Consider the following 22,842-nt stretch of genomic DNA (forward strand, 5'->3'; position numbering starts at 1 on the left):
GATAGGGGGGTCAAACAGAAAGAAGTGAAAAAAAAAAGAAAAAGAAACGGCCGGTGAGTAATAAATATCTCTCGAGGTCCTCCTCCTCCTTTCCTTTGATAACTTTCCGGCAAAATCTCAGAACCTCCCCATTTTTCTTTGCCGATTATTGATCGGAATTGCTTTGTTCGCTCATCTGCCAACTTCCTTCCTACTCGGTGTAGGAATCTTACGTGTCCAATCATCTGTCTATTTTTGGAAACAAATCCTCAGTGATTTTGTACTTTACTTATATCAAATTCGATAACTAGGGTTTATCGAATCGGATTGTTGTTTCTCCAATTATAATAATTCAAGTTGGTTCACACAGTAGCGTCGACTTTTCATAGCCGCTGTTGTCGAATTTTGAATTTCTCGATTTTCCCGGCGCTTTTGTTACGATTCAAGGAGTTTGAACAAGTAGGGCTTCTCGTTGCGGAGATCATGGATATTGACGGAGTAGACGACGATCTTCATATTTTAGATCCTGAGCTCTTGCAGCTCCCCGGTTTGTCTCCTTCTCCCCTCAAACCAACCTCTCTTATTGCTGATGACCTCTTCTCTCAGTGGCTCTCACTCCCTGAAACTGCCACATTGGTAGCCACCTTCTTATTTCTACACTTCCTTCCTTGGCCTCTCTTTTACACAAGTGTGTTCCATGACCTTGGTTTCCCATTTTTCATGTTTCTGTAGGTCAAGTCTTTGATTGATGATGCTAAATCTGGAACACCAACTAATAAATCCAAGAATTTGCCTTCTGTGTTTCTGAGCAGCAGCACTCCCCCACTATCTCCACGAAGCTCCTCTGGTTCCCCTCGTTTCTCCAGGCAAAGGACTAGCCCTCCTTCTCTCCACTCTCCTCTTAGATCACTCAAGGAGCCAAAGCGCCAACTCATTCCTCAGGTTTGTTCTCATTTCCTGCCTCTGGACCTGTGATTTTGGTCTAGTATCTATGTTCACTGGATTGGTCGTTGAAACAGATAGCTTTCGTTAGTAGATGCAGGGTACAATTTAAACCGAGGCTACTAATTTGTAGGTAAACTTGATTTGAACGAAAAATGGTCCTTCACTGTGACATGATAATAAGTTTCGCTCACAACTGTTCATATGTTTATAATTTCTGCAGTTCTACTACCAACACGGGCGTCCACCAGCAAAAGAACTAAAGGAGCAATGTCTATCCATGGTTGATCAAGTTTTTAGTAACTATATTGATGGACTACATGTAGATGGTGATGTTTTTGTTCTATTTTTGTCCTTCTAAGGAATATATAAGGCAGTTCATTTTACCATTCTCGTTCCTCTTGCAGAATTCAAATCCATTACGAAACAAGTCTGCAAGCTGCCTTCTTTTCTTTCTCCTGCACTTTTCAGAAAGATCGATCCCAATTGCACTGATATAGTTACAAGGTAGCTCCATATATGACTCATTTATTCTTTTATAAAATGTTTTTTAAAAGTAGTATGAGAACTTTGGGTGCTTGCTCTATTTTCTTATAAAGCTTTGTTGGGTAATTGGTGCGGTACTAATGTTTGCTGATTGACCAATTGTCCTCAGGGATGCATTTATCAAGTATTGGATTGATGGCAATATGTTAACTATGGACACAGCCTCCCAGATATATAATATACTAAGGCAGCAGGGCTGCAGCTATCTCAGACAGGTCTTTTTGTGATTCTTCTCCCGCTTTTCTCCAACCGCGTTCTGATTTATTTTCCAACAATTGTCTTCCTTTTCTTAACCCATTGTGCCATACATTTTGATCATTTCTTGGATTTGGCTACAGGCAGACTTCAAACCAGTTCTTGATGAGCTTCTGGCAACACATCCTGGATTAGAATTTTTGAGGACGATAAGCGAGTTTCAAGAAAGATATGGTAGGAACCATTGATTTGTGACTTACTGATTGTCATGGTGTTAAAAATGATGAAACCTACTCAATAAGACGTTCTTTCTGTGCATACATCTTTATATCTCTACTAGATATGTACTTATGTTAGATTCATACTTGTACTAATTTTAATCCTTTGTTGATTACCCAGCTGAAACGGTCATCTACAGAATATTTTACTACATTAACAGATCCGGAACTGGCTGCCTTACTCTTAGAGAGCTGAGACGTGGAAATTTAATTGCTGCTATGCAACAACTTGATGAAGAGGACGACATTAATAAAATTATTAGGTGAGTTTATTTTTTCTTTTCATAATTTCCTAACAATAAGTATTTGAAATTCAAACATATTCTGTTGTTATATAAGGAGTAAACAAGCTTACGAAAATATATTAAAGTTCGAGGGTTTATCACATATGTAACATTAAACAGTTCAAAATGGAAGAGCTATATGAGTATTGGCTTATACCTTCATATTGCTTCTGTAACAGAACTTATGCCTGATTTTACCATTTGCAATCATGTCGTTTCTTTTAATTTTCAGGTACTTCTCCTATGAGCACTTCTACGTGATATACTGCAAATTTTGGGAACTTGATGGTGACCATGATTGTTTTATTGATAAGGACAATCTCATCAAATATGGTAATAATGCCCTTACCTACAGGATTGTTGATAGAATATTTTCACAGGTTGGTTCCCAAAATTGTTCCTGCCTAGACCTTCTTAAAAGCTAAGTTATATAGTATGATGTGATCCTTTTTATTTGATCTCCATGCGTCTTGTGGCTATGTTTCTCTTTTAGATTCCAAGGAAGTTTACGAGTAAAGTTGAAGGGAAGATGAGTTATGAAGATTTTGTGTACTTCATTCTCGCTGAGGAAGACAAGTCTTCCGAGCCTAGTCTTGAGTATTGGTACACATCTCCCCCTCCGTGTTGATATTGGTTTTCCTTAATGAATGTTGCCCCTTGGTTTAGATCACAAGATCTTGATATATATACTACAACGGAGTCAAAACCAGTGACTTGAGGACTTGTTACTTGTAACAAGTCCTCTTCCTCAGATATATTTAGTAATCATTGTATGGTACCATTTTTTCATGAACATAGGATCCTTGTTTATACTCGGGCACTAACAATCTAACAATCTGATACTAGTTTATAGCCTAGTATGCTCATCTATCTATTATGGATGTCAAAACTCAATATTTTTGCAAGTCCGTGTATTTTACTTGACACTGATTGAAATTTTCCGTGCAGGTTCAAATGCGTAGACTTGGATGGAAATGGGGTAATCACTTCAAACGAAATGCAGTTTTTCTTCGAAGAGCAGCTGCATCGCATGGAATGCATAACCCAGGAAGCTGTTCTTTTCAGTGATATCCTATGTCAAATAATTGACATGATTGGACCCGAGGTTAGTTACTTTACAAACCAGAACATGGTTGTTTGATTTTTCCGAGCTTTTTTGTTATTTATCATTTATTTGACTGGAATCATCTATATGGTGGATGTCCTTGCAGAAGGAGAACTGTATCACCCTCCAGGATCTGAAAGGATCGAAACTTTCAGCAAACGTTTTCAATATACTCTTCAACCTTAATAAGTTCATGGCATTTGAAACACGTGACCCATTTCTCATTCGCCAGGTAAGTTTGGCTTACCAGTGGAGTTTTTATAGCACTCAAGAGGGAAAAAAATAACAAAGAATATGACTTCTTTTAACTGCTAAAGGCAGTTTGTAGTAGTTCGGATTGAGGCAATTAGAACAAGTATAATTCTCTTTCATTGCTGTAGGAACGGGAAGATCCAAATTTGACAGAGTGGGATCGATTTGCTCAGAGAGAGTATGCGAGATTGTCAATGGAGGAAGATGTAGATGAAGTCTCAAATGGGAGTGCAGATGTCTGGGATGAACCACTCGAACCTCCATTTTAGTCCATAGTGGTAAGTTCACACTGCTTGTGTATAGGAAATGCAAATGCTTATAAAATTCTGTGATTTATTGAGTCGAAAGCCGATCTTGACTACAGAAACCAACCAAATAAGGAGACTTATGATTTGAGGTTTTCCCTGGAGAGAGATCCATGATCAGAGATTGGAGGTCACTGTTGGTTGTTACCAGACGCTTTCATCATCATTTCCAAAAGAGTCTCAGCCAAATTCATGAAATTTTTGCAATTTTGTTTTGGTTTCATTATAAAGATTATATCAAGTTGGGCCCTCTCTCCCTCTACATCATCTAGTGTCCATATAACCAGTTGGATTGTCCAACTCAGAATGTACTCATAAATCTGAATTGTTAAACTCTTTTAGTCTTTACTGTCACACGAATATATTTTCAGAAAGAAATCTGAATTGTAAATCTCTTTAGTTGCACTGATATCTTTTTCATAAAAAAAAAAAGAGAAAGAAATCTGAATAGTAAATCTTTTTTCTTAATTAAAAAGAAAAGAAAAAACATCTCCTTATAGTATAGTTGATAGAAGGTGCAAGTCACGCGTTTAATGTGCGCGTGATTAGTTAATTAAACTTGTATATAGAGAGTAAGCGCGTGGTTACATTGCAAAACACTAGAGATAACCCTAGAAAGATCTCTCTCGATCTCTGGTTCGAAGAAAATCCACCATTTCCGATTGTTCTTTCTCTTTGACAAAACCCAGATAGATAAAAATTCGTTCCAATTCCAGTGAGCTCCGGAAATGGCGTCCTTCAAGTTGATGTCTTCTTCCAATTCCGACTTGTCTCGCCGTAATTCTTCTTCTGCTTCATCTTCCCCTTCTATAAGATCATCGCACCATCTCCGACCAAATCCTCACGCCGATCACTCCAGAATCAGTTTCGCTTACGGCGGAGGAGTCAACGATTACACTTTCGCGTCTGATTCAAAGCCCTTCGAGATGGCGATTGATGTTGATCGGAGTATCGGAGATCGGAACAGCGTTAACAACGGAAAGAGTGTTGACGATGTTTGGAAAGAGATTGTATCTGGAGAGCAAAAGACGATCATGATGAAGGAAGAAGAACCAGAAGATATAATGACACTTGAGGATTTCTTAGCGAAAGCAGAAATGGACGAGGGAGCTTCAGATGAAATCGATGTGAAGATTCCAACGGAGAGACTCAACAACGACGGTAGCTATACATTTGATTTTCCGATGCAGCGACACAGTTCGTTCCAGATGGTTGAAGGATCAATGGGTGGAGGAGTAACGAGAGGAAAGAGAGGGAGAGTGATGATGGAGGCAATGGATAAAGCTGCAGCTCAGAGACAGAAGAGGATGATCAAGAACCGTGAATCCGCTGCTAGGTCTCGAGAGAGGAAACAGGCTTATCAGGTTGAGTTAGAGACTTTGGCTGCCAAGTTAGAGGAGGAGAATGAGCAGCTTTTGAAGGAGATTGAAGAGAGCACTAAAGAGAGATACAAGAAGCTCATGGAGGTTCTGATTCCGGTCGATGAGAAACCAAGGCCACCGTCGAGGCCCTTAAGCAGGAGCCATTCCTTGGAATGGTGAAGTGTGGTAAAAAAAACTTTTGTATGTAAAAAAAATAAAAACATATGGGCTTGATTACTATATTATAATCTATATAGTAAAGTGATGGTGATATGGTTAGTACTTAGTTACCTGTAATGTATCTAAGGGATGTAATGGATAATACATAGCTTTTTGCTGATTTATAAGATATCTATGGACCAGACTAGATGGGATAAATTCTTTTTCTCCCTAACAATTTTGTTGGTCGATTCAAATTAGAAAGTGGTTGGTTGTGTTTGATTAGGCAGGAGCAGAGAGTTCTTCGTCTTCTTTATTCTCCTGGCATCGTTTTAGCATCTCAAGTTGGCGTCGTAGATGCAAAACCTGTAACCCACCAAAGGAAAACGATTTAACTTAGCTGACTTTACTACATATTTCTCATCTAATGGATTCTGGAGTTCAGCCTTAAAAAAGAGTCAGCTTCAGAAGGTAATCCTCAGACTATATAACTGAGTTTCATTTCTGTTTCTTATCCTAAGAATTAGAAGATATATAACTCAGACTCCAAGTGAAGAGTTGGCTTAGTTATGTACCTCTTGTTGAAGCAAAGTCGGGTGGCTAACCATGGAAATGAGCTGTTTCATTTCTTGCAAAAGTGACTGGTCTTTGATACCTGACCACGTCTGTGGAGGTAAAGCCAACAGAAGAGCAGTGAACACATCGTTCCCGGATGGGTAAGCTACCACTGTCACTTTCTCCTCACCAAGACCTTGATGTAAAACAAGAAATTCAAAGAAAAAAGTGATTTCTTGATTAGAACTTTGCACACTACTAACTTCAAGCCAAGGTTTCTGAAGCGCTTAGAAAGATAACCAGAATGTAAGAACAAACATACCTTTGATACATTTGACACAAGTTTCCTTACAACAGGATTCATCTGATTCATATCCCGATAAGATTTCATCTCCGTCACAATAAACCTTAGCAGCAACATATGGCAGATTGTCTTCGTACACAGAGGAGAGAAACTTATCCACATGCTTGAACAGTTTAGTTTCTTGCACTTGTTTCAGTAACTCTTGCTACAGCAAAACGAACCATAGAACAGTGATGAATAAACTGATGGAATATAAACATGGAAAACTAAAGTTCAGAAGCAAATGGACAAGATAATACCTTTAATTTGAGCCTTGATTTCTCTTCTGAGCTAAGATTTTGATTTACATCCTCTGTTCTTCGAATCTCAGCCATCCATTTGATAAATTGGTTGAAATTTGCTGGAAGTGACTTGAATACAACATATAAGATTCTTTCAATAGTATCAACATGTTGTGAGCTTACAAGACGAGGAACATCTTCCTTCAAATACTTTGCAATGCTGATCCAGCTCTCATCCTTACAACTCTGAAATCGATAATCAAGATATCATTACTCAGTCCTATTCGAAAGAAATGTTATTGTAATAGCAGCAACTACTAATAGAACCATGACTTTGGACTTACTAATGTATAGAGCAATCCTGGTTCTCTGTGGGGTCTTGATATAAGCATGAACCTGGAAGTAAAGCAGAATAGCAAAAAGAAACGGATTACATTCTTTAATCATACAAGTGAAGCCTAAGAAAAAGAATAGAGATCCATGTACCCTCTACGTCTCCCTGTTGACTGATCAATACTATCCATGGCATCCCAAAGAAGTTTAAGAGGAACCCAGTGAGGAGGATACTTGAAACGAGCGACATCAAGAATCAAAGCCATATCTCTTTCAGCATTATAACCACCAATAGGTGAAAAGTGGCCAGTTCCAGTCTGCAATCATAGACATTAGAATCCGATCAGCATGGGACTTCATAGCAAGACATGAAAGAGTTTCACCATTATCAAACTTTGTAATAACATTAAGTCTAATGAATTTCACTTAATTGCCATATAACTGTTAATATACACAGAGTTTAGGCCAAAAAAATGATACCTGCTTGAGTACTTGCCTATGATATGTTGAGATCATATGACAATTATCAGAAGTTGAACATTTGACCACATATTTGCGGAAATCATCAATGGTGCTCTGATTTGTGCGGAAAGCTTCGACTTTTGCTCCTGAAGAATGAGCTAAACAGACCACTTTTCCAAATGAAATGCCTTTATCCTTCACTATTTCAAGCGGCTCGCAACATTCCAGCATTGATTCATCAAACCACCTCCAAGGCCCTGAGAGAAACCAAAAAAATTCAAAAACCCACCAACAAATGTACTCTCCAGTAGAGGTATGTATACCTTTCCACTTTCTTCCCGGGTCAATAGAAAGAGAATTCAAAACCATCGAAAGACTAGCTAAGCCACAAAAAGCTGGCTCAGACTGTGTCTGAAAATAAGAAATCAGCCCGAAAAATCCTTCCATAGTGCCTTTCTGAAGCGCTTCATTGAAGATTTGCTGCAAAGACAATGACAACATTTAAATTCTCAGGGCAAAAGAACTTGTCCCATTCTACTAAATTGGCTATCAATAATTCGTGAACCATTTATCATGAAGCATGCTCAGATCTCTCACCAACAACTAAACTTGTAAAAACAGCAAGGGGTTTAGGGTTTTACGAGTTTTACACAGTTCCCAAGAAAATCCAATTTCTAGACTCTATACAGATAGAGAAGTAACCAAATCAATCAACATACAAAAACCAAATCAGTGATCATCTCTAACCAGAAGCACAAGGATACTTAAAAAGTTAAAACCCAGAACCCTGAATTTTCAATTGAATCCATGGATCGAACACTTGAGAAATAACGCACCTTTCCTTCAAAAGAAGCGAAATCTATCGCCGGAGGGGAAAGAGACCGCCGATACAAACTCGCCATAGACATTGTCAGAGTTTGACTATGGAGCAAACTTGCGCCGAAAGAATCAGGGACGGGTTCGAAAACAATGTAAAAGAAGAGCTCTCTCTCTCTCTCTCTCTCTCTCTCTCTCTATGAACTACCTAAAAAATGGAGCAATGCTTCACATATGAAGAAGAGTAACGTTCGCAGAGAAGTCTTTCATTTACTTCAAAATGCGGATTCAATAAAACGTCGAAGAGGGACTGAGTTGTGTGAGAGAGACAGAAGAGAAGATTGGTAAAGTCAAATCTTAAACCGCGGAGACTGATGGTTATTTAGCCGGTTTGGATCGGTTTGGAAAATAATTATTGATTTGAAAACTAATTGACCTTGACTAAGACTCACCTACTGTTTTTTCTTTATTGCAACTGGGGAAATTGTTTATTTTATTTTATTCTGAAGCCATGAAGGCACGTTGGTTTTAAACTAATCAAATAAAATAGGTAACAAATCCTCACAAGAACCAGCACTGTAGCTAGCTTAATTGAATTTCCCTAGTAACCTATGTTATTTATTTTGATGCAAATTTTTATCGTCTTAAGTTAGATATCCTGCATCAGACGTTGATGAAGAATCACTTATAGATTCTACTTGAGATCCACGTACTCGTCGTGACGATCTTCTAGATCCACCATCTACACAGTCCTTTGATTTTTTTCTACGAGATTTCTTATTAAAACCACCATCTTGAGGAATAGCAGAAGATTCTTTTGATGATCTCCGTGAAACTTTAGGGTTTCCATTATATTGTGAAGATCCACGTCGTCGTGATCGTTCTTTTGTTGGTGAACCACCTAAAGTGCTCGAACGCTCTCTCGACGATTTTGGAAGTCTCGGTATATCACGTGACCGAGTCGAATCTGCATGTGCATTTTTTATTTATAATTATTTCTTCTTTTACAAAAAAAAATATCTATAGTACTATTCCATATTAGATAGCTCACCTTCAAAAATGCATGAAGCATCCTCCTTGATATTTCCGATAAGCGCCGGTGAATATCCACCCAATACTTTGAAATCTTTCATCTACATTGAATTTCATTATTTTGACTTTATGATAATGATTTATTAGTTAATGTTATACTATAGACCAAAAAATTATTGAAAATTAAATTAAATACCCAGCTGGGTGGATTATGATTGACAGAGCCTCCATCCCAACCAATGTGAGCAACATGTTTTACATCTGTTGGAGTTCCAATTTGCATCTCTGCCTCTTTCTCGTTTTCTGCGTTATGCAAATTGATCATAAAATGTAATATTAAAACGAGAAATTTACAAAATTATTAGGCTACATTCAGAGAAGATAGTATATAGTATATATATATAAAACTCACCAAATATTTGAGAAAAATACCTAAGACCCTTCACGAGGCTCTTCATTTTGTAGGTTGACATAATGAAATAGCCAAACAAATCAATATAGTTTCTAAGAGAAAAAAAAATAATCTATTCTGTGTTTACTAATTTTGTTTTTCTCCTGGAAGCTATAAGAATGAAATGAATTCAGAACTGAAAAGAAATCACGTAAGTTTCATTTCGGCTCGATCGATTAAGAGCCATTGTCAGTGATTTCTTTGAAAGCATTTTGATTTAACATTCTACGACCTAAAATTTTCTTTCTCCAGGAAAAAGAAAAAAGGTTGAATCAAAATACTCAGTTATGAACAAAAAGAAATAGGAAAAGGAGATTGTGCATGGAGAGCTAATATATCAAGTTTTCTGTTTCCAGTTCCAGATATGGAACTAATTAACAATGTGATGGAGGGAAAACAAAAAACTAATTAAGTGAACGACAATTAGTTTAAAGTAGATTTTTTTAAAAAAATCGATGAGGCTAATTTTATTGTTTGTTCTCTATTGCAATCTTAATGTGGTAAAACTGTAAAGAAAATCAGCAGTTGTTAGTAAAAACAAATCAATTATTGGCCACTAATTTTTTTGTCAAAGGGTTTTCATGTTTATTGACTTTTTAGGAGGATAAGATGGAAACAACATATTGGGCCAGACCCATACAGAATGATAAGATAAAACAAAACAAAGAAGGCCAAAACCCATAAAGGGGAAACATGCCCAAACAGAGGGAGAAGCCCAAGATTCGCCAGCAAGAGAGCCCAAGAGGCCCAAGAACCATGAACCGTAGGCAATAACCATTAGAGCATCTCCATCGGGAGATAGATACTCTTGCTGGCATCTCAAAAAAAAAAAAAACCTGTGACGCTAGTAAAACTGTGTTACACACATAAGTAGTATATTCACAAACGTACTATAACTATTAATAAAATTTTGAGGATGATGTATATAGCTGGAAAAAACGATTGAAATATGTAATTGAAGACTATGTATATTATCTGATTTCACAGAAATGTTGTTATTTCTACATGGCTGCTACACATACCAGAAAAAAAACAATTATTGACACCTGAAAAAGAAAAGGCTGTCATAATTATATTATATACAGCTAAAAACAAATGATTTATATATATAGAGAGAGAGACTTTATATGTTGGTGGTGGAATATCTGAGAGCTTTATTTTATCGGTGATGTCGAAAATATACACATGTAACATATTGTAATACAACAGTACGATGCTGCGTTTGTCACGTGTACTCCTGATGTATCCCACACCTGACTCAAGACACATATACGTATTCGTATACATCACACGTGATACGTAATCTGTGGTCTCTTTTTCCAGACGCAAACAAACAAACATAATCATCTCAAAACTCAAAAAAGAAACAATCTCTTTCAAGTTTGTTTTAGTCCTTCTTTCTGATTACCCAACACTTAAGGAACCGCCTTACACTTTCCCACAACAAGTTTTGCAGAGAAAATCGAAAAGAAAAATGCTCAAACCCTAGAAGCTCTTCGCATGTCTATATATATGTTTGTGTAAAAAAGAACTAAGCGTAAAGAGGAATTAAGAAAGAGAGAAAGGACCTAAAAGCTGAGAGAGATGGTAGGAGGAAGAAGATTAGGGAAGAGAGGAAGCCCTTTGTTGAGATGGAGTGTGAAACAAGAAAGCTTCAGCCATGGATTCTCAAAATCTGACCTCCAAGCTCTCTCTTCCATTTGCGACGCTATTATGCCTCCTGTTCCATTAGAGAGCTTAAATCTTGAGATGAAGTTGAAGGTTTTGCGCAACGATGCACTCTTATCTTTCTTCAAGTCTTCTTCTTCTGAGTCTCATGTTCGACCAGATGAGGTTGTTTATCTCCAACTTTCTCTATCATCTCAGTAAAAGACACTATTATGAATATAATTAATAATAGCATAATCTTTAATGAACCCTAAGGTATATAGAGTGATGAAAATTTAGATTTTACTCTACGTTATCTTCAGTGCACAATTTATTAGTGCTTACGTGCAATTGGAATGATAATAAATTGATTAAAAAATCAGGTGGCAGAGCTACTGGCGACCAAGGCAATACCATTGACAGTTTTAGTGGTGAGAATAGTTTTGAGAATACTCACATTCAGACTGGGGACGTTACTGCTTTGCGGGTTAGTCTGTCTTGACAAGAAGCATTGGCCTTTTCTTCTCAAGTTCTCTGAAATGTCCCTGGAGAAGAGGGAAAAGGTTCTTCAGAGATGGAACACACAGTGGTATAACCCACTAGCGAGAATCGGCTTTATGATGATCAAAGCCATCTTCTTGTTCTACTACTTCACATGGGTAAGTCTTCCATCTTCCTCTGCATAACAGGTCATTCGCTTTCGTTAGAAACTATAAAAAAAAGGTGCAACATGAGACTTTATAAGTTATGCTGGAATTGATTGGCTCAGTAATGATGTGTTCTTCTTCTATTCCCACAAAACGGCTAGGTCACTAGGACTAGTGCGATGTCTTCAACCAGATGGTTGTGTTTCTAATCCCTATCATGGTTCGAACAACTTTTTTCAACCAGCAAGAACTTTTCCATGTTTTATTACCTGTGAATATATGTATAACTAATTCAAATGCATGGACAGACAAATGAAAATTCAGAAAACCCAGTATGGGATGCAATTAATTATAGCGTGGAAATTGGTGAAAATGAGGACATGGAACAAAAGGAAAGACCTCTAGATGAAGGGATCATCGAGACTGCAAAAGAAGATGAGATGACCATCAAGCAACGTATGATCAACAAAGGCCTCAAAGTCACAGAAGACAGAGAAAGGGACACTTACAAGATCGAGTGTGATGCAGTGGTAGTGGGTTCTGGCTGTGGCGGAGGGGTTGCAGCTGCAATTCTAGCAAAGTCGGGCCTTAGGGTGGTAGTTATCGAGAAGGGGAACTACTTTGCCCCCAGAGACTACTCAGCTCTCGAGGGCCCTTCCATGTTTGAGCTGTTTGAGTCCAATAGCTTGATGATGACTCATGATGGCAGGTTCCGGTTCATGGCAGGATCAACAGTCGGTGGTGGCTCTGTGGTAAACTGGGCAGCGTCCTTAAAAACACCTGATGCTATCATCGAAGAATGGTCAGTACATCGAGGGATTTCAATATATTCTAGTGAGAAATATAAGGCGGCGATGGGTATTGTCTGCAAGAGGTTAGGTGTCACTGAGAAAATCATCAGAGAAGGGTTTCAGAACCAGATTCTGCGGAAAGGTTGCGAGAAGCTTGGTTTGGATGTGACAATAGTGCCAAGGAATTCAACAGAGAAACATTATTGCGGTAGTTGCTCGTATGGATGCCCAACCGGAGAGAAGAGAGGGACAGATTCAACCTGGCTGGTTGATGCAGTTAACAACAATGCTGTGATCCTAACACAGTGCAAGGCTGAGAAACTAATCTTGGCGGATAACGATGCTAACAAAAGAGAGGAGAGCGGACGAAGAAAAAGATGTTTGGGAGTCGCAGCCTCTCTATCCCACCAAACCAGAAAGAAGCTTCAGATCAATGCCAAAGTGACAATTGTGGCTTGCGGCTCGCTTAAGACACCAGGATTGTTGGCTTCAAGCGGGTTGAAGAATTCAAACATCAGTCGCGGTCTCCATATCCACCCTATCATGATGGCTTGGGGCTACTTCCCAGAAAAGAATTCAGAATTGGAAGGAGCGGCTCATGAGGGAGAGATCGTCACTTCATTGCATTATGTGCATCCAATGGACTCCACTACACCTAACATCACACTGGAGACTCCTGCTATAGGACCAGGTACGTTCGCAGCTCTGACCCCGTGGGTCTCTGGGTCAGACATGAAAGAAAGAATGGCCAAATACGCAAGAACAGCTCATATTTTTGCCATGGTGAGAGATGAAGGAGTTGGAGAGGTGAAAGGAGACATTGTCAAATACAGATTAACCAAAGCGGACGAAGAGAATCTGACAATTGGGTTAAAGCAAGCACTGAGGATCCTAGTAGCAGCAGGAGCAGCGGAGGTAGGCACATACAGGAGCGACGGGCAGAGAATGAAGTGTGATGGAATCAAACAGAAAGATCTAGAGGCATTTTTAGATACCGTAAACGCGCCACCTGGAGTTGTGTCCATGAGTAAGCATTGGACTCAATCCTTTACAGCGCATCAAATAGGATGTTGCCGTATGGGTGCCACAGAAAAGGAAGGAGCCATTGATGGAAAAGGAGAGAGCTGGGAGGCAGAAGATTTGTATGTCTGTGATGCAAGTGTTCTGCCTACAGCTCTTGGTGTTAATCCCATGATCACCGTTCAGTCCACTGCTTACTGCATATCCAACAGAATAGCCGAGTTAATGAAGAAGAGGAAGAAAGACTGAGAAAATCTCAAAAGTTTCAAGCTTTGTTTTTCTTTTTTACTACAATGAATAAAAAGAAACAACCTTCCCAGCTATCTCATCAATGCTTACTGGCCTCACAACACAATCTTTTCGCTAATTGAAATCAATTCAAATTCAACAAAATACCTCTATATCAATATCATCATCTTTCTATCAACTCAAATGTATTGAATTGAATAGCTTCTTTACATGATCAAATCTCTAAAGAAGCTACCGAAGACAATTTGTATTCACTAAATGCACAGAGAGTTTTTACTTAACATGAATAACTTCGGCCATACCAAGGCATCACCAAATTTTGTCTTCCAGAAAAATGATGATCTCAGATTACACCAAACTGGCCGGAGGTTGAATCTCAATTAGCATTTGAATCTTAGATCCATCGACGAAGTTCGATAATTAGAGAAGATATTGAAATTGATAACTTTTTATATCGTTTTGTATAGATCTCTAATCACTTTGGAATCATCAAAATCCATACACACAGAGAAAAGGGTTCAATTTTGCTGATCTGAAAACATAATCCATTGGCTAATTGATATTTCTGATGTACAAAAGAGGAGCATCTACCTCAACAACAAACCCTAAATTTTCTCAGTCGATTTCCGAGGAAGACGATGATGAGAAGAGAGAGCGAGCGAGTCAGCTTTACAGAGAGGATTCTAAAAAAACATTTGAAAAAAAAAGAGAGAGAAGAAGGTTTCGGTTTTAAGGCTGTCTCGCTTGCCGGACGACAGACCAATGATCTGTCTCCACGTGGACACCGGATTACGCCGATCACAGTTTGAGAAATCGGGCAAGCTGGGCAGGATTGACGATGCCGGGCAGTTGGGCCCCATCTGACCGGAGAAGATTAGCAACCTCCCTATACCTCTTCCGTTTCGGCTCACATTCCTCAGCCGGCTCAACAGTATGGCTCGGCTTTATCTTACTGGACTCGGCTTGGGCTCGAGCCTGGTTCCATTGCTCTCCGAAGAGTGTGCCTTGGGTGAGGTACTCGTGGCTCAGATAACCGGCTAACATCAGTTGGTTCGAGCCGATCGGCTCGGCTGCTGCGGTTGAAGATTTCTTGGAAATGGGATTAACCGGCGGAGGAACAAGTTTAGGCGGCGGAGAGGGAAACTTGGCGATTTCCGGCGGATTATCGGTGACGGAGGAGATGAAGGCGTCTCGTTCTTTGCGCTTATCCGCCGTTAGAACGCGACGTGGGGGAAGACGCATCGTTTTGGTGTTCATGGTGATACTCTATTGGATGCATGCCACGTCAGCACCCAATAATAAAATTGAAATATTGACTGTCGTAAAACAGTCAAATCAAAATAATCGGGTGAAAAAGAGAAAATCAAAATTTATAAAGATTTTGTTTTCTTTTTTAATTGCGACCGAATAACTTAAGAGGGAGAGTCTGTTTTAAAAAAAAACTTAAGAGGGAGAGATAGCGAGAGAGAGAGAATAAGAGAAAGAGGGGATAACAGAAAGTTTAAGGGAATGGGTAGGTTACGACAATTTATAGAGGCTGGAGGTTTAAATTACCCTCTACTTTTCAATAAAATTACATTAATGCCACTCAATTGGAATTTACTGGATTGTCCTTCTTTGCTTTACCGTTTCTTCAATTTTGGGTTACCCATTGAAATATAAATTTATGACTAAATTGTTCCTTTTTATTCTCATAAAAGTTGTATAAAGTTGGAGACTACAAGGAATCAAATTTAATGAAATTTTGCTTCTTTGGCATAAAGTTTTTATGAGTTTGTGCGAAATATTTAAAGTAGAAGCTTCGGAATCCAATCCTCGTAAAGTCATACATACATAAGTACTGTATATCATATACTTTCTACTAAAAATGAATCTCTTAAAAAACAAAAAGAACGAATCTCTTATTTTCATGTTTAGGCTAGACATCTAAGTTTATATGTTATGTGAATCATGATTTTGTACCGTATCACTATTATAAATCATATATACTACTTTTTAGTGTTAAGAAGATCAAACAACGTTTGCACAGATCTTTTAGTAAATGTTGTCAAATTTTATCAGTGAGCTTTGCAAATCTAATGCGTGCAGCACAAGATCGACCACACAATTGATTTTTTTTTTTACTTTTTGTTTCTGTCAAATTTATCCTTTTTATTTGTGGCCAAATGGTATATGTAAATGCAGAACACGCATATACGCTAAATGTTAGGGAGAAACAGAAAAGTGATTCAAGTTTAGACTTTGTCCTCGTTTACTTTTAGTTATTTATTAGCAACCTAAACATTATAAAATTTCAACGATGGCGAGAAATCAAATTCAAGAAGCGACCAATTTAAGACAAGCAAAAACTCAAGTACTTAATAGTAGTGGTTGAGAATCCTATTCACTGATTATTTAAATGACAATAAATCCCTTATTTACAGATTTTTGCAATTAGTTTGAGTTTCGCTTTATATAATTATTAACATCAAAATAATAACACTGAAACCCATTAATATAATCTGCTATTGAGAATATTTAGATCTTACCCTACTATAACTAATTGACAAGTGAGATGTAATAATCATCGATTACAAATTTATATGTAGCATATCCGACCATATCAAATTTCAATGAACTTTATGAAGAATGCACAAAGTGTAGTACTTAAGTTTTGATTAACACATATTTTCTTATTTTAATCAGAGTGTTTTGTAGAAGTAGGAAATTTTAGTATTTTAGATTTGTTTTATAAAATTTAATTATATAATATATAACTAAAATAACCTGACGTTAAGATATATAAATATATCAATTTTTTTACACCATTATCACCTTAAATACATTGTAAAAAAAAAAAAAACAGAACTGAAAATTTTGGTAGACTTGAAGTTGTGAAAATTTTGTTGGGTTTTGGACAGTTTGGCATTAAGTTTGCCACCTTTCATCCAATAGACTGAAAGAATAATGCCAATGTTAAACAAAAAAAGAAAAGGAAAAAATTAAGAGGCAAATTTAGAAAAAACGAATGCATGTCTATTATTTTAATAAGGGAGGCAAATTTAGAAAAATAAAATAAAAAAGGACCCCAAATTTGAGAGGGACCATAAAATTGACTAAAACATTTAATTTCGATACATAAAAGTATTAACTCTCACATAAAAAGTTCAAAACTCATGTTCAACCAAACCATCAAACCACCTAGCACTTTAATTCTTCCACCTAATTATGCTTTGTTCCCTTTCTCTCTCTCCAAATTGCTTATCAAAAACGTAAAATCCATAAAAAGTAATTTTTTCACATCTTAATACTTTCATATTGTATACAGTACAAAATTACTACATAAACTGATAAACTGGTTCGGTATTCAAATAAATACATGCCTACTGTTTAATACATTACGACATATATATTAAATTAATTAAATATGTAAGAAAGTGAGTGGAACTTTATATTCTATCTATCCCTCTATAACTTCAGACGTTAAATACAAAAGTGTCGTCTTTATCATATTGACTGCCAACTCAAATGCTACATTTGAAACAATCAAACAGATGAGAAATAAAAATTCAACCAAAATCTTCACCGTCTTTTTTTTTTTTTCTGATTTAATCATCATACAATTTTGTACCCAATAAGCTAAAGAGGGAAATGGTACCAACCAAAAGCAAGAACATACTCAGAATTGTTCTGTTTCTCTCCATCAAAACGGAAGAGACCAAATCGCACTTGTAGTTAAAAAAAAAAAACTCTACATTGTTTTCATATGGATTTACTACTTTAGCCGGTAAGTTCAAAGTGACTGCACTCTTAGCTGTACCCAAACTGTCTATCATATTGCTCGTAATAGAAAAAAAAATCACAAAGAATACCTTTGCGTGAGAAATAGAGAGAGCAATAAGAATTGACCGTTTTAAACCCCTTTTTTTTTTACCTCTTACTGGGAGAAGAAAATGAAGAAGAAGGAATGGTCATTTGCTGTAACCATTAAAAAGAGAAAAAAAGGTTGGTTAAAGTTTGTTGTTTGCGTGAAATCCAATATCCAAGATAAAGAGAGAGTTGGAATGTGAGAAAATTAGAGAAGTAATGTGACCTGAACGAAGAAATTTATATGTACTGGAGAAGCATATTAGCAGATGTGTTCCTCAATCTACAACTTTGTCCTAAGTGAACATCCCCAAAACTGTATCTGCAATATTAGGTTTCACAATACAATTACAGCAACCAAATCAGTAAAATACAGATTTCAGAATCATAGATAAGAATAAGATTAAAAAACATTGGATGGGAAGAGGAGAGTGATACCTGTATTCACAGTATTCTTGCCAAGCACAACAGGCTTTCCCGTAATCCCAGTAGCAATCCGCATCTCTAAGTGGCCCGCGCTTGGCTGTGACACGGTATTCATATTTACACCAAAAGCAATAAGAAGTGGTACAAGAGCCAATAAGTTTCTTTTTTACCTTTGGTGACAAATTTGGACTTTGCACCAGGCTGAATGTCATGCCACATCTGAAGCCATAACTCCCTCATCAGAACTGGAGATCTTACTATGTTCCTGTGATTTGCTGCACAATAACGGTTACTCAAAAGTTGAAAAAACAATGCAAGGTACTTTGGGAGCATGTTTCATATGTTTAATACCCACTTTTATCAAGCTCCCAGACTGCGGTTCTCTTCCCCGGAATGCTCTCAGAGTCTTCATAAAAGGTTATGTACTTAACCCTTGGTGCTTTTGTCATGTTAGCTATGATGTCTGACCCATGCTCATGATCAACATTTAGTTCCACATGTACGTCGCTTCCATCGTGTTCTGGCTGTTGTTTTATTTTCCCAATGAGAATCTCGTTTAGATTAATACAAGTTCTTGAGGAGTACAGAGATATATGATTTTTAGAAAGAACAAATTGGAGGTAAATCAACACATAACCAGAAAAGTACACTTAAAGTTTGATCTATATAAGGTGAGGAACTAAAAAAGAGTACCTGGGGAGCCATTGTTATGTTAACTTTAGGTCCGAGCCAATTCTTGCACCAAGAGAGTGAATGATAGGGTACCTATAAGAGATCAATTTCATAATCAATAAAAGTAGCGGAGAGTCAATATTGCAGTGTACTAGAGAACATAGCAAGCAGTGTTCCAGAAGCAAGTATTATCTTAGTCTTCAGTAGTTTGCAAGAAGATAATTTCAAAACCAACTTCTGAGCTTACCGTCTCATCCCCAGTTATAGGTCCAGCGTTCCCATCAACCACAGTTCCAGACCTGCAGATATTGCACAATCAAGATATGAACTAGTTTTTCGGTTTCTTAAAACAAATTTTTTAAAAGCACGACTACTCCTAATAATATGAAATTCAGAAATGGGTTAGTTTTGTTTTGCTAGTTATCTTTGATACAAGTGTCATGTTTCATGCAACACCTCTTCCCACTTTAAGCCACTGATCATCCACTAAGCTCAAAAGGAATGATAAAAAAGTACTTAAATTTTAGTTGTTTAATAATTTGCTTATGCAACTGAGATAACATGCCACTAGACTGATACAGAAGACTTTGCCTTCCTGTTTTACTTCTGCCATTGCGGAAAATTACCTTGACACGAGGGAACCTTCAGTTTCATAAATGATATCCGTGATGATCCAATTATCAGGATAAGGTTTGCCACTTGGGGCAAAGTAATAACCAACCTATGACAGACAGCTTCATACATTTAGTACCTTTAACGCTTAATAGCATAAGATGCAAGGGAGAAGATAAATCATAATTCAAAAAGATATTGCAAACCAAATGGGGAATATAATAACAAAGTCAACGCATAATGTGATATTGAGAATGCATCATACCTCTGTCTTTAGATGAGCACCATATATGCAAAATACATTTTTTATAGGTGGTCTCTCCCAAGGAGTCAGAGGATTAAAAACAGGGTCATCATGATACAACCTGAAAAGTATAGTTAGCATGTTATATATAATTCACAAAGATTTGCTAGAAAAACAAAATTGACGCTATTAGTCAAAACAAACTAGAGAATGAGAGAATCAATCAACTAAAATACCCCCTTTTGCATTCATAACTGTAAACGAAAAAGACATTCCATAATATAAGGAGAGAACTGATAATCAATAATAAGGTTTCTGATTATACTTGTTTCTTATAGTAAGAAAGACAAAGCATATGAACAATTGATATAGAGATTTAAACAAAACAATTTGACGTACAAGAAGCCAGCAAGTGATGATCGATGAGCAATATTTCTTATCACAAAGAAAGGTACGTACTTCTTTAACTGGTGTAACATCCTCTTGCTATCTGGGTCATAGTCTTCTATTGCTTTGAAAAGAGTCCCATCTGCTAGTTCACGGGCTGTGAAAGACAAAAGGGTGGGAAGGCCACATTCCATGCTGGTCATGTTGACTAGAGCTGTTTCTGTAACTGATGGATACACATCAAAGGAACGAAATATGAGAGTGAACATTCTTGGTGAAACTTTTGTTAGTGTTACAGTTGCATATACAGAGTCTAACCGCTAGTGGAAGGAATTTCAATGTTAATAATATTTGTCGGCCAGCCAGAATATTTTGATTGATATTCCTCTTCATCACAGTGGTATACGCGCTTATCTTTCTTTGCAGCACCCCCAGAAAAATGCGTCCAGAATGTGTTATCACCCTTGCAATTCTTTGAAAATGGCATAAGCCACAATGACGACGCAAAAGAATTGGACAACAACCGAGCAGTTCCCTGAAGCCTTGCCAACAAAAAACATGAGAAGCGCATGTCAATATGTCACATGATTTCAATAAACAAATCATAGCCTATTAAAATAAAAAGATTTCAGTCAAAGTTTCTTCTCAACTTAAAGTCTACCATAATAATCTGAAAACTAAATCAGTGTACATGTGGTTTGGTTGTATTAGCTAAGGCCGCTGACAGGTATACTACCCACAATATGTTCTTTGATAACTAGCACTTCAAGATCTACAGATACCATATCGCGTACAGCAGTTCAATTAACAAAAGTAATACTTTCAAAAGGAAAATCCAGTGAGTTATAAGACCTGGTTGATATCAACTACTTAAAACTAAAGAGAAGTCAGAGGTCACCTCAGAAACAGGAAGGCCAAACGTTACACCAGAGAGAGTAGATTTGATTGCCTCAACAGAACCAAGAAGAGGAGCTCCTAAATCAACAACAAATCAGGTATCGAGCTCAATCCAGTAAGTCACAACATAACTCCCCCAATTAGAGAAAAAATAAAATGGTAACTTAAGGATAGTAGGCCGGTACCAACAGCGAAATAAGCATGGATATGCTGATCAAGCCACTTCAAATAATGTTTTGGTGCAATTTCTAGCCTCAGCCATTCCAGAAAGTATCTGAAGACATTATTACCCATTGAATGGGCAAATACTATAGAAGGGCCGCCACGGAGTTTTAAAGCAGTTTCAAAGGTCAACCTGCAAAAAGGAAGACGACCAGAGCTCTTAGCTTATCTTACATAAAAAGAGAAGATAAAAGACATTAGCCTGATAAGGACTAACTTGAGCTTGTGAAAGTAAAGGTCACGCTCTTCCAATTTGGTTGGTGACAATCTCCAATCGTATGGAACAGCGACAATTGCATTTGCTTCTATACCAAACTCAACACACCACTTAAGCCACTCTTTCCAGACAGTAGAAAGAGGACCTGAAAATTGACCAAATTAATGAACTTAGCCATATTATATCACAACAAGATGATATCAAATTGAAGAAAACTCAAAAGAAAGAAAAATCCGAAACTACCTGTTATGTAACCTGGATCCAATTCTGTGATGGCTGAAAGACCACTGTCAGGCCGTGACTTACACTCGGGATGGTCTGTTTGATTATAAGGATCTAGCACCATACACTTAAACCAGCAGTTGACAGCAGAAAGAAGCTGTAAACCATCCATCACGTCGATCAGTAAGCAACAACCAAAAGAATCACAATGCACAAGTAAAATGACCTAACATTTTCTAACTACTATTGAGCACTCTGAAAAACTTGCAGATCTAGTTGAATAAAAAGCGCAGACTAATTACACATTCATTGCGCTACATTTAGCGAACCAAAAGCGATGGGAAACACTCGCCGAGTCAGCTGTTTTATATGACTCTAAACTCAGATTCAGAAGCGTCACTGTTGACTAATGAACGAATCAATAAGAGAGACGAGACATGCTTCATTGCTATATTTCGCTTGGAATTCATCAACAAGTGACTCGACCGACAGAATAAGGAGCGAAGGAAATGAAGATCACGGACCTTAGTGGTGTCTAGCCATACGAGGTCGAGCGGATTGAAGTCCAACGGAGTGTATGGACAGTCAAGGATCGACCACGCTCGTAGCTGCGTCGACGCAAATCCCGGAATGATTATACCCGATAGCTTCGAGTAGTCGCCGTGAAACTCGGTCTCATCCTCCACCGCAGTTCGGCCACCGCAAATCAAGAAAAAAACGGCGATGACGGTGAAGGAAGCCGTTACTGATTTCGAATTCGCTCCCATCGCTCGGTGTCTCTAACTACTTTTCATCGCCAGAGTTTAGGAGGAAAAGTAAGAGAGAGGAGAGAGAGAGAGTGTGTGCGTTGTTGGGGACCTTGAAGGTGAGAGTTGAAAAGTTTTTGGAAGCGTCCTAACTTTCCAAATATACCCTTACAAGAACCTTCGAAGTCATCGAGAAGGTTACTACTCTCTATCACGTCGTAACAAACAAATGGGCTTTTAATTGGGCCTTTGAAATTGAAAGTTGAATAATTTCAAAATTTTCGTAACAAACAAGCGGGCGTTTATTCACATTTTCTCCCGCTTAATCAAATCATAAAATCCCCGCCTATCTTCCCG

General features: G+C 37.7%; 7 protein-coding genes and 1 long non-coding RNA gene across 17 annotated transcripts; 3 read left to right on the forward strand and 5 right to left on the reverse strand.

Annotated features, from left to right (window-relative positions):
• The first annotated feature begins 20 nt into the window (after positions 1–20).
• Positions 21–4,335, forward strand: AT1G03960 (Calcium-binding EF hand family protein). Of its 7 annotated transcripts, none has more exons than NM_202028.3 (13): positions 21–921; positions 999–1,054; positions 1,145–1,250; positions 1,329–1,428; positions 1,577–1,682; positions 1,806–1,896; positions 2,062–2,203; positions 2,457–2,604; positions 2,718–2,827; positions 3,173–3,329; positions 3,436–3,561; positions 3,710–3,859; positions 3,946–4,307. In NM_202028.3, the coding sequence occupies exons 3-12, from the start codon at positions 1,202–1,204 to the stop codon at positions 3,848–3,850; spliced, it is 1,170 nt and encodes a 389-aa protein (NP_973757.1). In that variant the 5' UTR covers positions 21–921; positions 999–1,054; positions 1,145–1,201; the 3' UTR covers positions 3,851–3,859; positions 3,946–4,307. The 7 variants fall into 7 exon arrangements, with proteins under 7 accessions (NP_973757.1, NP_171892.2, NP_001320288.1 ...); NM_100277.5 differs by lacking the exon at positions 999–1,054 and having other exon boundaries at positions 30–615; positions 712–921; positions 3,946–4,335; NM_001331449.1 differs by having other exon boundaries at positions 31–921; positions 1,013–1,054.
• Positions 4,336–4,435: 100 nt separating this feature from the next.
• On the forward strand, positions 4,436–5,625 carry GBF4 (G-box binding factor 4). Its single transcript, NM_100278.3, has one exon — positions 4,478–5,625. The coding sequence runs from the start codon at positions 4,615–4,617 to the stop codon at positions 5,425–5,427; it is 813 nt and encodes a 270-aa protein (NP_171893.1). The 5' UTR covers positions 4,478–4,614; the 3' UTR covers positions 5,428–5,625.
• On the reverse strand, positions 4,501–4,892 carry AT1G04233. Its single transcript, NR_138675.1, has one exon. It is a non-coding gene; the product is annotated as an other RNA (long non-coding RNA).
• Positions 5,626–5,688: 63 nt separating the features above from the next.
• On the reverse strand, positions 5,689–8,486 carry PCS2 (phytochelatin synthase 2; the record flags this gene model as incomplete). 4 transcript variants are annotated; one of them, NM_100279.5, is made up of 9 exons in its annotated part: positions 8,178–8,486; positions 7,665–7,821; positions 7,360–7,598; positions 7,033–7,196; positions 6,891–6,942; positions 6,565–6,792; positions 6,284–6,470; positions 5,982–6,157; positions 5,689–5,772 (listed from the first exon to the last, which is right to left on the reverse strand). In NM_100279.5, the coding sequence occupies exons 1-9, from the start codon at positions 8,247–8,249 to the stop codon at positions 5,689–5,691; spliced, it is 1,359 nt and encodes a 452-aa protein (NP_171894.1). In that variant the 5' UTR covers positions 8,250–8,486. The 4 variants fall into 4 exon arrangements, with proteins under 4 accessions (NP_171894.1, NP_001322971.1, NP_001318916.1 ...); NM_001331454.1 differs by having other exon boundaries at positions 7,360–7,821; NM_001331453.1 differs by lacking the exons at positions 7,665–7,821; positions 8,178–8,486 and having other exon boundaries at positions 7,360–7,654.
• Positions 8,487–8,628: 142 nt separating this feature from the next.
• AT1G03982 (PAK-box/P21-Rho-binding family protein) lies at positions 8,629–10,097 on the reverse strand. Its single transcript, NM_001035876.2, has 3 exons — positions 9,386–10,097; positions 9,209–9,290; positions 8,629–9,124 (listed from the first exon to the last, which is right to left on the reverse strand). The coding sequence occupies exons 1-3, from the start codon at positions 9,512–9,514 to the stop codon at positions 8,802–8,804; spliced, it is 534 nt and encodes a 177-aa protein (NP_001030953.1). The 5' UTR covers positions 9,515–10,097; the 3' UTR covers positions 8,629–8,801.
• Positions 10,098–11,117: 1,020 nt separating this feature from the next.
• AT1G03990 (Long-chain fatty alcohol dehydrogenase family protein) lies at positions 11,118–13,994 on the forward strand (the record flags this gene model as incomplete). The annotated part of the gene is made up of 3 exons (NM_100280.3): positions 11,118–11,473; positions 11,671–11,946; positions 12,243–13,994. Exons 1-3 carry the CDS (start codon positions 11,225–11,227, stop codon positions 13,992–13,994), a joined length of 2,277 nt encoding a protein of 758 aa, NP_171895.2. The 5' UTR covers positions 11,118–11,224.
• A 236-nt stretch (positions 13,995–14,230) lies between these two features.
• On the reverse strand, positions 14,231–15,497 carry AT1G04000 (uncharacterized protein). The gene has a single exon (NM_100281.4). The coding sequence runs from the start codon at positions 15,249–15,251 to the stop codon at positions 14,793–14,795; it is 459 nt and encodes a 152-aa protein (NP_563697.1). The 5' UTR covers positions 15,252–15,497; the 3' UTR covers positions 14,231–14,792.
• A 1,837-nt stretch (positions 15,498–17,334) lies between these two features.
• Positions 17,335–22,642, reverse strand: PSAT1 (phospholipid sterol acyl transferase 1). Its single transcript, NM_100282.4, has 16 exons — positions 22,264–22,642; positions 21,761–21,896; positions 21,518–21,662; positions 21,264–21,433; positions 21,080–21,156; positions 20,500–20,716; positions 20,254–20,407; positions 19,816–19,915; positions 19,565–19,659; positions 19,186–19,237; positions 18,960–19,031; positions 18,622–18,790; positions 18,437–18,541; positions 18,279–18,363; positions 18,067–18,162; positions 17,335–17,951 (listed from the first exon to the last, which is right to left on the reverse strand). The coding sequence occupies exons 1-15, from the start codon at positions 22,504–22,506 to the stop codon at positions 18,081–18,083; spliced, it is 1,902 nt and encodes a 633-aa protein (NP_171897.2). The 5' UTR covers positions 22,507–22,642; the 3' UTR covers positions 17,335–17,951; positions 18,067–18,080.
• Between the last annotated feature and the right edge of the window lie 200 nt (positions 22,643–22,842).

The sequence above is a fragment of the Arabidopsis thaliana genome (genome assembly GCF_000001735.4).
Source record: "Arabidopsis thaliana chromosome 1 sequence".
NCBI lineage: Eukaryota > Viridiplantae > Streptophyta > Magnoliopsida > Brassicales > Brassicaceae > Arabidopsis > Arabidopsis thaliana.

What these genes read in the sequence shown, in the direction of transcription:
- AT1G03960 (NM_100277.5), top strand. Translation starts at nt 463, where the DNA reads ATGGATATTGACGGAGTAGACGACGATCTTCATATTTTAGATCCTGAG. An exon ending in TGCACTGATATAGTTACAAG is followed by an intron (nt 1,429 to 1,576) that starts GTAGCTCCATAT and finishes AATTGTCCTCAG; the next exon opens with GGATGCATTTATCAAGTATT. An exon ending in GAGCCTAGTCTTGAGTATTG is followed by an intron (nt 2,828 to 3,172) that starts GTACACATCTCC and finishes TTTTCCGTGCAG; the next exon opens with GTTCAAATGCGTAGACTTGG.
- GBF4 (NM_100278.3), top strand. Translation starts at nt 4,615, where the DNA reads ATGGCGTCCTTCAAGTTGATGTCTTCTTCCAATTCCGACTTGTCTCGC.
- AT1G03982 (NM_001035876.2), bottom strand. Translation starts at nt 9,514, where the DNA reads ATGATCAATTTGCATAACGCAGAAAACGAGAAAGAGGCAGAGATGCAA. An exon ending in ATCATAATCCACCCAGCTGG is followed by an intron (nt 9,291 to 9,385) that starts GTATTTAATTTA and finishes AATTCAATGTAG; the next exon opens with ATGAAAGATTTCAAAGTATT. An exon ending in TGCTTCATGCATTTTTGAAG is followed by an intron (nt 9,125 to 9,208) that starts GTGAGCTATCTA and finishes ATGCACATGCAG; the next exon opens with ATTCGACTCGGTCACGTGAT.
- AT1G04000 (NM_100281.4), bottom strand. Translation starts at nt 15,251, where the DNA reads ATGAACACCAAAACGATGCGTCTTCCCCCACGTCGCGTTCTAACGGCG.
- PSAT1 (NM_100282.4), bottom strand. Translation starts at nt 22,506, where the DNA reads ATGGGAGCGAATTCGAAATCAGTAACGGCTTCCTTCACCGTCATCGCC. An exon ending in TTGGCCTTCCTGTTTCTGAG is followed by an intron (nt 20,717 to 21,079) that starts GTGACCTCTGAC and finishes GCAAGGCTTCAG; the next exon opens with GGAACTGCTCGGTTGTTGTC. An exon ending in GAAGGTTCCCTCGTGTCAAG is followed by an intron (nt 19,238 to 19,564) that starts GTAATTTTCCGC and finishes CAATATCTGCAG; the next exon opens with GTCTGGAACTGTGGTTGATG.